General features: G+C 42.2%; 2 protein-coding genes across 2 annotated transcripts; one reads left to right on the top strand and one right to left on the bottom strand.

Moving 5' to 3' along the window:
* On the bottom strand, positions 1 to 11210 carry PHOSPHO2 (phosphatase, orphan 2). Its single transcript, XM_071811048.1, has 3 exons — positions 10854 to 11210; positions 10613 to 10743; positions 1 to 2187 (listed from the first exon to the last, which is right to left on the bottom strand). The coding sequence occupies exons 1-3, from the start codon at positions 10919 to 10921 to the stop codon at positions 1460 to 1462; spliced, it is 927 nt and encodes a 308-aa protein (XP_071667149.1). The 5' UTR covers positions 10922 to 11210; the 3' UTR covers positions 1 to 1459.
* Positions 3130 to 9702, top strand: CFAP210 (cilia and flagella associated protein 210). Its single transcript, XM_065841355.2, has 9 exons — positions 3130 to 3205; positions 4038 to 4264; positions 4609 to 4782; positions 4877 to 5085; positions 5994 to 6150; positions 7107 to 7246; positions 7976 to 8168; positions 8472 to 8636; positions 9172 to 9702. Exons 1-9 carry the CDS (start codon positions 3157 to 3159, stop codon positions 9394 to 9396), a joined length of 1539 nt encoding a protein of 512 aa, XP_065697427.1. The 5' UTR covers positions 3130 to 3156; the 3' UTR covers positions 9397 to 9702.
* Positions 11211 to 16432: the final 5222 nt, after the last annotated feature.

The raw sequence follows: 16432 nt of genomic DNA, 5'->3' as shown, positions 1-16432 counted from the left end.
AAACAGGCAAGACCACTCCTAAAAATCTGCAACTAAGAAGGTAGTGACAACATCAAATGGCAGTAAGAAACTGAGAACAATGCTGCACAGAAAACAGAGGAAGACAGCTACAGCAATCACAGGCTGCTGAGCTACATATCAGGCATCTGCAACCCAAGTGCTGCAAAAGTTGGACTAATTTCTCAGTTCTTAAGGCACTTAAGCTAAAACAGACATCAGTTCAACAGCAGACTACATCATCATTTTAGACCTTTTGTGGGACTATAAGAAGGACGACATCTGGCATGAAAATACATTATTTAACTTTTAGACTTATTTTTAATATCTTTATATGCATAGCCCAACTCTTGGGGCTCATCTCATTGCAAGTGGTAAAGACTCTATGTTCACAAACAATTCCTTAAACTACTTGAAGACAGAACAATTCTGTTAAAAAGTTAGAATGGACATAGAAGTTCCCTTCCAGCCCGTAAGAGAAGATTATAGACGTGGACGAGAGTGAACAGGTAAAGTCACTGTAAACACTTATACACATGCACTGTTCTGTGGGCCTGTGCACTGCAGCAAAACCTCAGCAAGAAAAAAGCACCTGGGTGACTCGGAGCTGTCAGCGTGGAAGATCAAATCAGCGTTAGCTCTGCGCAGTGTGGCAGCAGCATGCCGTCAGGGTGGCAGTCAGCAGAACGGGAGAGCAACTTTTCTTTAAACAGAACAGCAACGTCCTTACTGCTCTCCAGAACAGAAGGGGTCTGACTGACACAATACATGATGATGTTATCCAGGGGCTGACGCCTACACTTGTGTTCACTCTCTCCAGCCCCCTTACAAGGACAGGTGCCCGATGACACGCAGGCCAGTAGAATACATTACACAAATCAGGTGTGTTGCTTTCGTCAGCAACTTTTATTGTCTCTACAATACAAGATAACACAAACTATTAAAAAGTAATTTAGTTTGGTAAAATATTTAGTATTTTGAAAATATAAATGCATCTTCAGATCAAACAAGATCACAACCATACCAAATAATTTACAAAATTAAACATTCATCCTGATCAAATAAATATAAAAGCCAACAGTTCCAGAACAATGCTCTTGGCACCTAATGTTTTATAAGTAAAGAATTTCGTTATTTTGTCCGCTAATCCAGCTCCTTCCCCTAAGCACATGAACAGCAAAGGTCAGTTATGCAGTTGGTAAAGGCTTTGGGGGAGGGAAGGAAGACCAAGAGTCATTCCTCTTGCAACTCCCTTTCTCCACTTATGGTGGAATGTGTACTATGTTAGAAAGCCAGTTTCCCACTGCTGTCAAGATTGAACATAAACACTTTTAGATTGTGTTTAGAAAACATAAGTTCAGATAACAGCCCATTTTTATAATTTTGTGCTTTTATGCACATGCAGTTTTTCTCTCCATGGAAGATAAAATACAACCATATTAGCTTCCTTTTACCATTTGCATTATTCCTTCATAAGCAGCTTCAGATAAGACATAATGTCAATACCAGATGACCAAACCAGAACAGAACACTCTACAGGACTGAGGTCTTGGGCCAGTTGAGAAATCTTTTTCTCCAAGGTGTACCCCTGCCTAGGCATAGCAATATCATCCTTCTTCAAAAACATTACTGGACATAAGTCATTCCCACCATCACCAATATATACAATTTGTGTATAAATTACTCCTCGTTCCAACTGTTTATCCAGAAATTCTTTTAAAACTTTCCTTTTGCACAGGTTTTTAGGGCACTGTGCACAATGGTGAGCATGGAAGTTCTGTACAGTAAGATAGCCAGTACTGCTGAATGCTGCAGGGTTTGTGAACACTTCATCAAACACCTTATGGACGTCAGCAGCTTTCAAAATCCAGTCAATAAACGCTGTATTAGAATCTGAAACAATTATGCAGTCAAACAACTCTTTGTTCTCACCAATAAAACCCAGAAGATCTACCATTCCCGCAGTGAAAGGAATTGTTGTCATAGTTCTTTCCATCTCATCTTCTCTGATGCCATTGTCTCCCAAGTAGACAAAGACTCTGCCCATATATTCTGTCCAGTGTCCTGGTCGGTAGGAGTTTCTTAATCCGCTAGGAAGTTTATTCTCGGGGGCACATTTCACAATCCAGGTATCACTATTTTCATCTATGATTGTATGGTCAAAATCAAAAACCAACAGAAATTTCATGGCTGCCAGAAAATGGTTTCCAAAACAAACAAACAAAGAAAATTATTTATATAAACAAATGTACTGAATTCCTAGCCTGATCTTGTGCTCAGAAGAGGAAAATCCTGCATTAAACTGAAGCATTAGGACAAATATCTAAACAAAAACAAAGTAAACTATTTATGGCCACCGCAGCTATGGGAAGTTGTGCTGAAGCTGAAGTCTGTAAAGGTCAAAGTTCTAGTTCAGTACCAAACTTCTGTTTAAAATAGATAACGTGAAAGTATCTAAACTTATGCTGCGTAGTTACAAACGCTAATAGAGTCAATCTTCCAGTGCTCACGCACCATCGGCTTGACCAGCGGTTCTGAATTTCTCCATCATCACTTGCCAATGCAACCAAACCGGGATTCTCCTAGCAAACACATTAAGAGACACTTCAAAAGGAAACGACTACTGAACAGATGGAGCCAGTCTTTTTAATAGGGTCGCACCAAATCAAAGCAGCCAACCAACAGAAATGCTGCCGTTTGTGGATCGGGAAAGAAAAATAAAATGTGCTTGTTGTGGTCCTGCAACGCCAGTACCTGCGGCTGCGGAAACCCCTGGTAGCAGCAACACGCGGCAAGTCCTCTCACACGGTAACGCCAGCACCGCCGCTTCCACCGCCCCGGGCGTCCCTCGGGCCAGCGCCCCAGCCAGCAGCACAACGGCCGTGCCGGGGTAAAGCGGAGCGGCCGCGCCGCACGGGGCTCCGCAGCGGACCGGAAGCCCGGGAGGGAAGCGGACAGAGCCGGCAGGGCCGCGCGCGGCCGTTCCCACCACCCGCCGGCGGCCGCGGGACCCCGACCCACCTGCGCACCCGCCGCTTCCGGCTCCCTCCGCCCGAGCCCCGCCCGCCGTGCGCCACGTGCCTGGAGGCTACGTCATCACGTGACCCCCGCCGGGTTGCCTGGCAACCGCACGCGTTCCCCGACGGCGCGGCCGAGGTCATGGCGGCGGGGCCCGGGCTCTCCCGCGGGAGGCGGCAGCAGCTCGCCCGTGAGTGGGGCTCTCCCGCGGGTACCGGGGGGCGGGCGGCGCCGCACGGGCTCTACACGGCTCCGGCAAGCTCCAGGGGTGCTCCTCGTCTCCGTGTCCAGGATGACTCTTCCCCAAACCCGCACCCTGCCCCGCAGCTGCAGTCAGCCAGGCCTTCAGAACCGCCTGGAGAGAACTGATCTGAAGCAGCGAGCTCCTGCCCCTTGGGCACAAGGGGGAGATGGGATCTGGTCCCCACCACAAGGCAAACAGATTTGCAGCTGCATCTGAAAAACAGACTTTGCCACCAGTATCACTGTGAGAGAAAGACTCCTTACATTTTAGACACGGCACAACAGTCTGCTGCAAATCAGATAAAGCAGGAGAATTTCTAGCAGAACACCACTGCACAGAGTGCCTATTGCTTCAAAAATACTGGTAACAGTTTGAGGGGCATTTCACAAAACCGACTGATCACCTAGAAAAGCAGTGTTTGTGGCGTTATCAATACTCTCCCTTTCCTTTCGGGAATACTCCCAGGGCCCTGCTGTTCTCAGAATGAGGCCCAAGTCCTGCCTGGGAAGCATTAGTTACCACAAGCCAAACCTGTCCATACACACAAACAGACCAGAGGACACAAACAGTGAAGTCAGTCATTGCCACAGCCCACATACAGGCTCTGGACATAGCTGGACTACAGATACACATACCCTGCCTGAGCTCTGGGGCACGGGGAGAGTAACCAAGCTAAGAATAACTGTCATGATGCAAGAACTCAAATCCTTGATATAGGTTTGAATACAGGATTTTCTCATATCAAGTAACCTCAGTATCTTTTCTTCCCTCTGCACAGCACCACATCATTGGGAAGAAAATAATGTTCTAGCTCAATGTTTTCTTCCAAAGGAAGTAGATCTTCGTCAGGTAATTGTATTCCCAAAAGCAGAATGGGAAAGGATTCAGGACAGTCTTGGTAGCAAATCTAGAGAAGCAGCACGCATTCTCGCTGAGAAGAAAGAGCGGGAAGAAATGCGCTTACGCTCCAAAGCTGCTGTAAAAGATTGGTCCAATACCATTATGGTAAGTACAAGACACATTTTTAAACAAATTTTCATATAAGCAAAAACCACTCACAGTAACATGTCTAGCTGTACTCCCTTTAACGTTTGCTTTGAAATATGTTTTAGCTAAACTTCATTTACATACATTTAACACCTAACATCAACATTTACGTTTTTGGAATTAAAGCTAAAATGCAAAATTTAAAAAACAAACCGATCAACCAACAACAGAAAAAACAACAACAACATCCCCCTCCAGAACCGCCCCCCAACCCAAACATGGAGCACATCACTTTCAGAATGGGTTATATGTTTTTAATCCATGGGCTTTAAATGTGATACCTAATTTTATCTGCACTGTAGGGCCTGATGCAACGGAAACTTAAAGCCAAACAACTACGTGAAGAAAGACAAGAGGAAGAAAGAAAGTTAATTGATTTGGAAGAAGCAAAGTTTCAAGCAGCACAACGGAAGGCGGCTATTGATCATGCAAAAACCTACCTATACTACCAGAACCAAAGAGTGAAAGGGTTGCATGTTTGTTGACAACTTATACTTTTAAAATTCAAATTGTACTGAATGTCCTTAAACACTTATGAACACACAAATTACTTTAAATATTCTCTTGCAGAGTGCCCTTCTACTTGCAGAGGTCCTAAAAGAACGAGATGCTCAAGTTGAATTTAAAAAGTTAAAGTCAGATGTTAAAAAAAAGAAGGATGAAGAAAAGGAACGTGAACGTAAAGAAGCTAATCTCAGAGAGCAAGAAGAGGCACATCGGCATTATATGAATCAGCGTTATATGAATCAACAGGCACTACGCAGAGATCTGATGGAACAGTAAGTAATAATTAAACAAAAGTAACCCGACTTTATTATTTACTTAAACTCTCTTCTCACAAATACATTCCATCAGGTTTTTACATAAACTTACTAATAATCTGATTCACAAATGCGACACTTTGAAAGTCCAGAGTGCCACAAAAGACATTGCATTACAGGGAAATGCTGTGATATGCAGTGTCTTTTAGTTGCCAACAGTCTGCATGTAAAATCGCCTTTGGCAGGCATCTCTAGGTTTTAGTTGAATTGCCGTTCACAAGTTACTGAAAATTTTGGTTCCAGAAGAGGCAAAGGTTAAACCAGATTTTCTATTTGTCCGTAACTAGACTCCAGAGAACACATCAAAAGAACACATCACTGCCCCCTCCCTTCTTTCTCTCAGCTTTTTCAGAAATCTTATAGAGAGGTCCCCAGTGGTTTGATAGAAGGAACCAAATTTCCAGAGGCAGAGGAACTATTCAAAGTCTGGTCTCACATATTTCATGTCCAATAGATAAATCCTTGCAGAATTAATATAGCATACTACCAGATGAAGCTGTTGCCTGCATGCCCAGAAGCAGCAGCATAAGTATGGTGGGACTTACTGGGGAAATGTTGTTCACTGAGGATGCTGCAGAGGTAGGCCAGAAGGTTATGAATGCAGTGGTGCGAAGGGGTCATCCAGATAAAGCTCGTTACCACTAGACTGCAATCTATGAGTGAACCATGTAGCTCTTTTCTAGTCAGAGGACTGAGGGCTACCATTACAAACAATGATGCTATTTTTCACCTCTGATACTGTAACCACCTTCAATTCAAAGGATCACATTCTTCAGCGCAAGGTACCTATGGTTATGCAGAATCTCTATCTGTTCATTACTTCAAGCAGTCCCTAGCTCGTTTATCCAACTCCTTTTTCAATTCAGAATAAAGGAGCACAAACATCAGGCAGATCTGGCCAAGCTAGAAGACGAAAGAGAAAGAGAACAAATAGAGAAATCAAACCAGTTGTACCAATTGGAAATTGAGAAAATAATGGAAAAGGAACAGGAGGAAAAAGCTGAACGCCAGAGGCTGCATCATGTAAGTAACAGGAAAGCAGAGTTCAAAATCCTTGTTTCACCTTGGCTGCCTGGTGAACCAAGAACATTCCTATATCTAAATGCATCTACTTCAGCTTCAGCAGCATTTAATCACATGCCCACCTTGCCAGTTGCAGGCCATGTCTGTCTCCTCTGCTTTTGAGAAATGCGTCTTGGAGGCAGATCCCTTCTCATGTGTGAAGGGACATTGACACCTGATGCTTTGACTAGTCTATCATTCAAAAGCCTGCTGTAGATATCAAGGAATATCCCCCTTGACTTGAGAGCTGGATTTAAGTTCCACATACCTGCTGTTTTAAGCCCATTTTCCTTTGTTAGGCACAGGGAATACATTTCTAACTTTACTTTCCATTTATGATTTGAATCGTTTAGAAATTTAGTCAAGACCTGCTGCCTTTTAATCTTTGAAGGCATCTTGCTAAACACAAACTAGAAACGTGTCAGAACAGTTCATACAGCCTAAAAAATATGGGTTTTTTTAACATAAAATTATAGAAAACTCCTCTTCAGCTATGATTTGGATTAAGCTCTCAGCCTGGGACAGTTTTGTATGAGGCGGGCCAGGAGCAGCACGGTCTGTGTATGTGTTGGTGGGGGTTGCACCATCCCACTCATGTCAACACCCCCCTCTCCCCTGTGTGGCAACGGGAGCAAGGGGTGATGCTCACGGCATTGCAGAGCAATGTGTTTGTGTAACGGGCTGGAGAAGCAGCTGTTCGATGCTCAATACCCCTTTTCCTTCTGCACATCTATCTCCTCTTTATGCATACTGGAACATGGAGGCAGAAGTAAGCGAAAGTACTGAGAATCCCTTCTCTCTCTCTCCTCTGAAAGAAACACGGAGAGAGGGAAAAGGGAGTGATTCTTTAAGTTGCTCCCTCAGGCCCAGATTTTGTAAACTTCATCTGTTACATCAGGACCATTTTGCCCACACAGGAGCATGTAAGTAACCAGAAAATACTCAAAGCAATAGAGGAACAAAAAGAAATGGAAGAGAATGACCGGATTAAAGCTCATTTTAAAGCAAAGGAAACTATTGCCAAGATGGTGAAAAAGAAAAAAGCTGAAATGCGTAGGTAGGTACAAAGCTACAGTATAAGTGGTAAATAAACTAAAAAGAAAAAATAAAATAATATTAAACAAATAAAAATAATAAATAAATAAAATAAAAAATAAACTATTACACAAAGACTCATGGAAGTGCAAAGCTCTACACCAGTGTGTTGGGAACAGTGATTTTCCACATGGCCTGCCCAGCCTCCACCCCCTCAACAATTAAAGACAATTAAAATCCTAGACAAAAGTACTTTTTGGCATAAGCTATACTTCTCTGAGACAGATCAAGAAAAATAATTTTACTTCTTAACTAGTCATCTATATTAATTAATTACACTGGGTTGTTATTAAAGGAAAACAGTTTACCAATTTAATGTCGAGGGTAGAACATGAAAATATCACTGAGCCAATCTAAGGGCTCCCTTCTTGCTTCTGGCCAATGCTGCCAACATTGCTCTCCTGATGGTAAGATACTAGACAGACTCCGCACCAACTGATCCAGATCATTATTGCAGAAGAAAGCTGGTGTTACAAGAACACAGGGAACATTTATTTGCTAAATCAGATAATTTAAAAAATACAGAGCAGGAGGAACACAAGGAGATCAAGGAGCTGGGTGGCTGGGCCAGCCAAGTGTGGTAAGAGGAGAGAAGACTAGAAGGAGGATTCCTGAGTTTGGTAGCAGTAGTGCTTCAGGTAGACCCAGGTTTGTACACTGGTATGTTACGGTAGCTCATGTTCTTCTGCAGACTAACACAGGAACGTCAGACCAAAATTCTTACCCAACTAGCTGCACAAATGAGTGAGGCACTAAAGAGAGAAGATGATCGTTTTGCTAGAGATGTTGCAAAAAAAGAAGCTGAATACCAAAAAAAATGCAAAGAGAAAGAAGCAAAAGAAAAGGCAGCCATTGAATCTATTGCTGAATATAGAGCCACTGTGGTAAGAAAGCTGAGGCTGTTCTCATTCTTGTTTACTCCAGCTGAGGGGCCTGGCCCAGATCACAGCTGGTGTCACTGGTGCTAGGCATCAGCATGCTTCAGCAGGTCCGCTGACATCTTTCCTGGGGTCCCCTCTCCCACTTCCCTGTTGGGTGCACATCTGCCAGGGCTGCTGAAGACACTGCGCTTGGGCACTGGGCAGCCACAATGATCGTGCTCATCACAGCACTGATACAGGGCTGCTTTTGCCCAAAGAGCAGTCTAGATCCTTGGTTAACTGTTTTGTGTATTTTGTAAAATATAGATTAAGATGAAAGCGGAAAAGGAGAGAGAGGAAAAAGCAGAAGGTAAAAAGGAACTTCATGCCTTAATGGAAAAGAGCCGCATCTACCTGGAAACAGAAAAAGCCAAGAAACAAAGACAACGTGATGCGAGCATGAAAGTACAGAAAATTCAGATCCAGCAAATGGTAAACAGAAGAGCTGTACCCTCTTAGCCCCTTCAGAAAGACACATGCATCTAAACCAACAGCACTAGCTCCTGCCTGAGAGGGAAAGAGAGAAGTAGCTTGGCATGTTTTGGTGGGGCGAGTTGACTGTTTTGGTTTTGGTTTTGTTTGGTTTTGTTTCCAAATCATGCACGCTCCACACATGTTAGTGTTGGGGACCAGCCTCTTGTCAGAGCAGTGGTCCAAGTCAAGGCTGATTTGCAGTGACTGATCACGTTTTGTCCTGTGCCATTATGTATTATGCTTCCGTGGCCCTCTTCTATCTTCTGGGCAGGTCTCCAAAAAGCTGCAGCTAATGTTGATGTTCACTCAGCTATTTAATGTACCCTTTTTGTGATGGGTATGGCAGGGGAGAGACATGGGGAGGGATGATATTTGACAAGTACCAACTAACATCACCACAGATCTCCTGTAAGCTTTTACCCTCTCTAAGTTTTAAGCGATAGTTAGGTTGTGAAGGAAATACTAAGTTTAGTTATTCCCTTTTCTCTCTCAGGCTGAAAAGCAGGCAAAAAAACAGGACGAAAAGCAAGCAGAATTGGACTACGATGCTCAGAAAGAGGTTATTGCACTTTGTAAGGAGCGTGAATTTCAGAAGTATGCAAAGCAAGTAATTGAATCAGAGTCCAAGACTACACATCATCTTTATCCTCTTCTCAAAGCACGCAAAGGTGGAAGAGACTTGGGCATCAGTCTTCTTCCAGAGGGAGAGAAGGAATAAATATGAGTTTTCAAGCACAGGACAGTGCTGGGACCCAGTGACCTTGTTCTGAGAGCACCACTCAAGAAGTTAAGAACATGAAAAGCCATTGAGACTATTCAGCCAGGAAAGGCAGAAACAGTTTTCACATAGTTAAAAAATAAAAAAAAAAAAAAAAAGGAAACAACTGTTTTTAACCTTATGGGCAGAGTTAAACTGTAAATGATCTACATCAAATATTTGCTATGAACCTGGAAGTCCATTAAAAAATGCTGGAGAACTGGTTATATTGTAAAAAAATCTCCACCTTGTATTTAATGAAAGTTAGTTTATTAAACTTGAGATGGAAATTCATGATGTATAATTGACCATCAATGTAATCCATTCCAGCCAGAAGCTTGCTATTACTGTTATATTTTTATTATTCATTACTCTAAAAATTCACTGTCCTGCGTTTTTCAGGTTTGGGATACGAATTCTCAGTGCAAAAGGTCACATTTTTCACTATCCAATTTCCAGTTAAGTATTCCCCGTAATAGAAAAAAACCAAAAACCAAAATAACTTTACAGATTGTACAGGGAAAAAAACCCCATCTTAATGCATGTTGAAAGTTACAACAGTTATGGTATTGCAGTCTTTATAGCATTTTGCAACCACCTCTATAAAACAAATGTCATGCTATAAATCAGCTGCACTATATGAAAATGTGAATGTGATTTGATCATAGCCCTTAAAAGGTCACCTAGGAAGAAAACAGGTCCCAGCATAGCTGTAAATAGCTACTACAAAAAGAGAGCATGGCAACAAGAGACAACATAGATTGTTCTTTCATAAAGACTCACAATGATTCAATCCGTGGTAAAGAGAATCCTCAGCTGACTTAGTCTCCAACACCCAAGTCACACACACATTTCACTCCTTAAGCTTAGTTTCCTTGCTGAAACTTTATCATCATGTTCCCGCCTTGGTCAGTTAGGGTTTCCTATGATGACTTCACCAGTATCCTGGGGTCTAAACTGGGTATCCCCCTATCCTGAGGTCCACTGAAAATAAAGTCCAAGAAAGCTGAAGCTTTGCTTTCTCACACACAACCTGCTGTTCCAGCCCCACAGCTGTGCATCTCTGTTGGCCAAACTAGACAATGACACAAGTTCAAAAAAACACAAATTAGGAGAGTTTCATAAAAGATGTTTGCCAATATTTTAGTTTGTAAAATGTGTATTTTGTGTGACTTCCAGTTTCTGAGCCTGGCTTCCAACAGCATCAGGGTTCGAGCAAGACAGGAGGCTGCCCTGGAGGTCAGGTCCGTCCTGCAAGGTGGGGGCCCAGCAGAGCTGGTGTTACCTCCTCTACAGTGTGAAGCAACCAGATGGAAGAGGGATGTAGGATGATGTAAGACGGATGAACTCCTTCCCTGGTGGGGAGTCTCTTCCAGGCAGGGCAAGAGAGGAACTTTTGGGAGGGGGGAGACTGACCTCCTCCCTCATGCAGCTGCCAGAGGCACCAAGCGCCCTCCTCTGGGAAAACAGCGCCCAGGAGCCACATTTTAAGGTCAGGGAACGGAGAACGGCGAGTGCCCAACACCCCCGCTACGGGCAGGCCTGGCGGGATGAAGGTTTCGTGTGCCGGAGCCAAAGGCCCCTCCGCCGGCCGCGCCGGGCAGAGGCGAACCAGCGGGAGGAGAAGCCGCCGAGGACGGGGCAGAGGGGGCCTCACAGCCTCTTACCGGGCACGGGCTCGCTGCAGCGGGGCGGGCGTGCCACCAGCCGGCTGCGGAGGGTGGCGGCTGCCGCACGACCGGCCCGGGGAAGGCGAAGGGCCGGCCCCAGCTGCCGGACCGGGCCGAACGTCCTTGCCCCAGAGAGCAGGCGGGGCGCTGCGCCAGCCCGCGGCCAGCCCAGGTAACGCCGCTCTCCCCGCCAGCGCCGGCAAGGCCAGAGCTCCGGCTGGGATTCTGGTGTAGATGACTTTTTTGATCAAAACTTGTTCTCTCAGTTCTAAACTGACTGTAAGCTGTCGCACTGTTACATTTAAATTTACATCATCAAACAGGTAGTTCTTCTACAAGTAGTGAAAACTATTCTGCTTCACACACACAAAAAAAGTTGTATTTGTGCAACTACAAGATCAAAGCTTGCAACTAGCAAAAAAATTAGTGATAAGACACCAGATGAGCTTCATTATATGGCTGCATTTTTGTATGTCACAATACACATAGAATGAATAAACTCATTTGTCATTCTGTAGTAGAAAGGTCCGATTCCCTCTATAACTCAACACTACCATCCAATTCAGCATGGAATAAAAATCTGACGATTGACATCTTCAGTAAAAATGGATAGATCTTGGTTTAACTAAAGGGATAGTGTCCTGACATCAAATTGCCATATCTTGTAAATCTGTACAAACAGTACTACCACTTCACAAGGCTGCAGATTTGACACAAGCACATTTACAGGCACAGGTTGCACCATATGACTTAGAAGTGAATGTTACTCTAAATACAGAAGACAGTAAGTATATGCAAAAAAGCATTTATTTCTGAGAAGTACTTTGATACACAAGTTGTATATTTCATATCAAGAACTCATTCTCCCAGCAGACAACTCGATCATCTTCCCTGTTGGGAACTACAAATTACAAAAAGTCCAAAAGACTGAGGTTTCCAAATACTCTGCTAAGTATTACATGCACAATACTGCTTGTATAATTAAATGCAATTCTCTTAGCTGTTGAAGGAAACCAGATATCAGCTGGTTCCTCTTACCACTGATCATAAATTAATAGCCTAATTTCTTTCCAATTCTTCCAGTCATTCTTGTCATCATCAGTTATGGTTAAAGCAACACACAGACTACTTCGTATGTACAGTTATAGGGATAAGTACAGGGTATGCAGAAGTGTCAAACTTCCCTGCCAAAACCAGCAAGTTTCCTCAAGTGCTTTACATGTTGCAAAATTTCAATTCAAAGTCACCGTGCTGCATTAGTTCAGTTTATTTAGTCCTTTAAATGTTAGTGATAGAACTTTTATGAATGCAAACATAAATTTAAAACCAACCATATGCATTTCTAGCAGTTTAAGATCTGTCCTCCAAACTTACTCATGTTAACTGCCCTATTAGTTGGATTTGAACAATGACTTTATGATTAAGGAAGGACACTAATTCTTTAAGACAATGTAGCTTTATACCTTTACCTTTATGTAGTTTTACTATCTAATGTCACCATTTTAATTGTATTTTATTACTGCTATTCCTTTTGTGAAATTTCATACTAAAATTAGAAAATTTATTTTGGTATGATAGCTGGGGTTTTGTTTGTTTTAAGGCAGGTGAATATTACTTTTTGCTTTTATGCAACACAAGTTTTGTTAGAACAGTGCTCCTAGTGACATTAATTGTTCGAGGGCAAGAAAAAAGAATTATACTAAGAGTACATAAGCAACAAAATGGAAAGCTAAAGCCTATGCTAGGAAACCGCAGAATTGTACCAAATTCAAATTTTGAAAAATGCAGAGTTCAGAGACTTTCTGATATGCATTTTCTTGCAGTACTTATTTAAATACTGCATTAGAAAAATTACTCTTTCGGTAAAAGAAGTGTAAGTAACAGTTCTTTACTTTCCTAGATGCGTTATGATGAGTTTTATCACTGGCATTCTGCACGTTAAGTTAACAAAAAAAAGCTCATGGCTGCTGCTAAAATAATACTGCTTTTTCTCACAAAGTTGTTCTTCAAGTTATTAGAGAGAATGTGTAGATGACTTAAAAGAGACGTCTTTGATAAAGCATAATACATCTATCTCTAGGTTTTCTATTATGAGGGAAGTCTTAAAAGCAGGGTACACATTTTTGTCAATCCGATAAACAATGAGTCTATTATGCCCCTAGAAAGTGTGTCCAAAAATACTTTATTTGCTTCAATAAATCAACAATAAATCTACAGTTCCAGGAAAGGTGACTGAAGAACTGCTTCTTTTAAGTTTACATAAATCTAAAATCCATTTGCCAGACTGACACGATTACAAATTAGACATTGTTAGGGGATCACTGCAAATTCTTCACAGCATCTGGTAAAGACCATTGCAAGAACAGTCCATATTGTGGGATTTCAAGCAGGCAAGTGAAAAGTTTCAGGATAAAATTTTGACAACTGGAAAGAACAAAGGGTTAAAATGCAACCATAGCCTTCTTCCCCGCGCCCCCCCAAATAAACCAAAACAACCAACCGAAAAACAAACCAAGACTCCACAAAGACAAAGCAACAACTGAAACACTCTGGCTGTGTTGATGAATTAGCAGACAGTAACACACCTTTGACAGGCAATTGTGTCTACACAACCTTACATTATATACACCCACCCTCTGTAGGAATTTGTGCTTCTGAGTTGGTGGCAGTAGCCAGAAAATCCAACATTAACAGTCTCTTTCTGATAATGTTTGGAAAGCTACTGCCAATACTAAATTCTGCATTCCGTGTATACATGGGCTGTATGGTATCAATGAAGTGCTAATATCTATTGTCAATATGACAGAGAATGCATGTTTTGCACTTTGGAAATTATTTCAAGCCTGTACATAAATGTATGCTTACAAAGTTAGTCCAGCACTCTCCACCCTCATTTTACCTTGAGTCTGGAGGGGGTACTGTCAGAAACAGCTGTTCTCTAAATGTACCACTTTTTCCACATCCACAAGGAAAGACCATGCACATTTTTTTTAATCACCTCTGGTACACTAAGTATTGCTTTTAAATATGCCTCCAGTTTAGTTCTCTGAACCAAAAGCACATGCCCTGTGACAGAGCAGCCAAAGACAGCACTGAGCTGAACTAAGCACAGCACAAGGTGGTCACTGGAGGCTGAGAACCGGGAAGCTCTGCCACTGCGGGAAGAGACGGTTCCAGAGCAGTAAGAGCAGCAGTCAGTGCCTCACCAGGCAGCAAGACCTCACTGGTGCTTGGGGACATCTTGCTGTCCATGGGACTGTGCTTCAGTCCCACTAAATTTCTATCAGCATTCTTAATTTCCAGTTTGATAAAAGCACAAATCTGGCAAATCCTCCCTCTTACAAGACTGCAATTGTGTTTCAGTTTAAACAAGTGATTGGCACAAAAACAATTTACCATCAAATATGACACAGGCAAGAGACCAAGTGTATCCAACCACGTGCAATTAAAAGCAACCAACTTGTTACAAACTACATTAAAAACATGAAAATGAGCTTTGTGCCACCAACTCAGATGAATTGTAATGTTCCATGAAAGAAGAGCCTGTTTAAATTGTACAAATAATTTTCTAAACTCTAACAAAGGAAAAACGAAAGGGCATACAAGTGTATCTTTTGAAATATCTAGTTACATACAACTGCAAACTACAATTGGACATAGTTCTATTTTGAGATTTTAAATAAATATATTCAAGACTTTGTAACAATTTCTTTAACAATTCCTATGGACTGCCTTATTGCTGACGGCATTTTCCCCTCCTCTACATCAGTCAATATAGCGGAGGGTTTTTCTGATTGTTTGTATGCTTGTATGAGCTTCAGTGGTATTGCCAAGAATACTCTCAGTAGTGCAAACATACTTCTTCAGCAATAGTTTGCTTGTGTGTCAGCTCCATAAAAATTAGTTTGCAGTGGCAAATAGGTTTTAAATAAGACTGAAGCACATGGCATGCATAGCACAGTATAAAAGCGCTGAGGAAGCCTTTGTCCAAGCTGCCATACAATTCTCTCAAGCCCAACTTCCTGGCTTTTTCTTAAGACTACAGTCCTCCAAAACAGGACCACTTCTCCAAAGTCATAGAGAGTTTAGAGTGGCTTCACACTGAACAGGTCTACTGTACAGGTCTTCTATTCATTCCTATAAGCTCTCTTAGATAACAGCTAAATCATCCACCCACATGTGGGCTTGGGAAACATTTTTACACATTCTGCATAAAATGACCACTGCAATGCAAAATTCACACTAAAACATGGGGGGAAAAAAAAGCTGACAGCCAAAGCCACTCCACAGCAGCTCTACTAACTATTCTGTTAAAAACTAACACTACACATCTCCAGTCATCTTCCCTTTAAAAGGTTGCTTTTGTTGTTCACAATCCTGTATTTTCTTTTGCTTTGAAGGCATAACTGTTCCGTTTTCCTTTAGAGTAACAATTGTCCAGAGCACAACGTCAAGCCAAGTTTCAGCAATTCTGCTGATCTGCTGTAGACACACACTGATCACAAAGTGGGTTAGAGAGCAAAAACGTTGACAAACTCAAAGACAGTAAGAACAAGTTGTGTCATACACTCAAAAGATCTGCCAGAAAATAATCTGCTAAGTCTTTGTTTCTCTTTGTCACAGCTTTACATTACTGCTTGTCACTTCTCTTAAGGAATTTCAAGATTTGCCAGCCTTTGGTGTGAATAATTCAAAAGACTGAAAGAAGCATTGGGGTTTGTACCAAATCTATCCTCCTCACAGCCCTCTGTGTTCAGTGACATCATTTCAGCTGCTCTTTGGTGATCGCACACACACTCTCCTGCAGCACCACCAGCCAACCTCCTGCTCTTTTGTATGAAGGTGTGGTGGCCAGGAAAAACAGGGTTGGGCCCTAGAGGCAGAATAAAGCACAAAAGGTAATGAACTGGTTTGAGGAAGACACACAAGTAGCAGAGAATGAGGAGGAATTCACAGTACAGAATGAGGGGATGCAGAGAGGAAAGCAAATTTTTGTTTTTAAAAAAATTAAGAACTTGTCTTAAAAACATTACTTGAAATTCTGCTTCAGCTACCACAAAAAACAGTACTGGAGCACTGCAACAGTTTTCTCATAGATTGTCAAGCAGCAGCAAGAGCAGAAAGGATTTTGTGGTTCCTTACTCTGACACCCACTGTGAATTCTGGTAAACTGTTTCATCTCTGTGCATCCTTTAATTGGCAACTGAAGCGGGGCAGTATGAAGCATCCAAGCTGAATTATCTGCAGTAGACAAACATGAAGGCATGGAACAGAAAAAGGAGGTTACAGAAAAAACAAACTACACTGCACTTCAAAAACATTTTCTA

The sequence above is a fragment of the Patagioenas fasciata genome, chromosome 7 (genome assembly GCF_037038585.1).
Source record: "Patagioenas fasciata isolate bPatFas1 chromosome 7, bPatFas1.hap1, whole genome shotgun sequence".
In the NCBI taxonomy this organism is placed as follows: domain Eukaryota; kingdom Metazoa; phylum Chordata; class Aves; order Columbiformes; family Columbidae; genus Patagioenas; species Patagioenas fasciata.
This window is presented reverse-complemented; position numbering and strand designations above follow the sequence as displayed.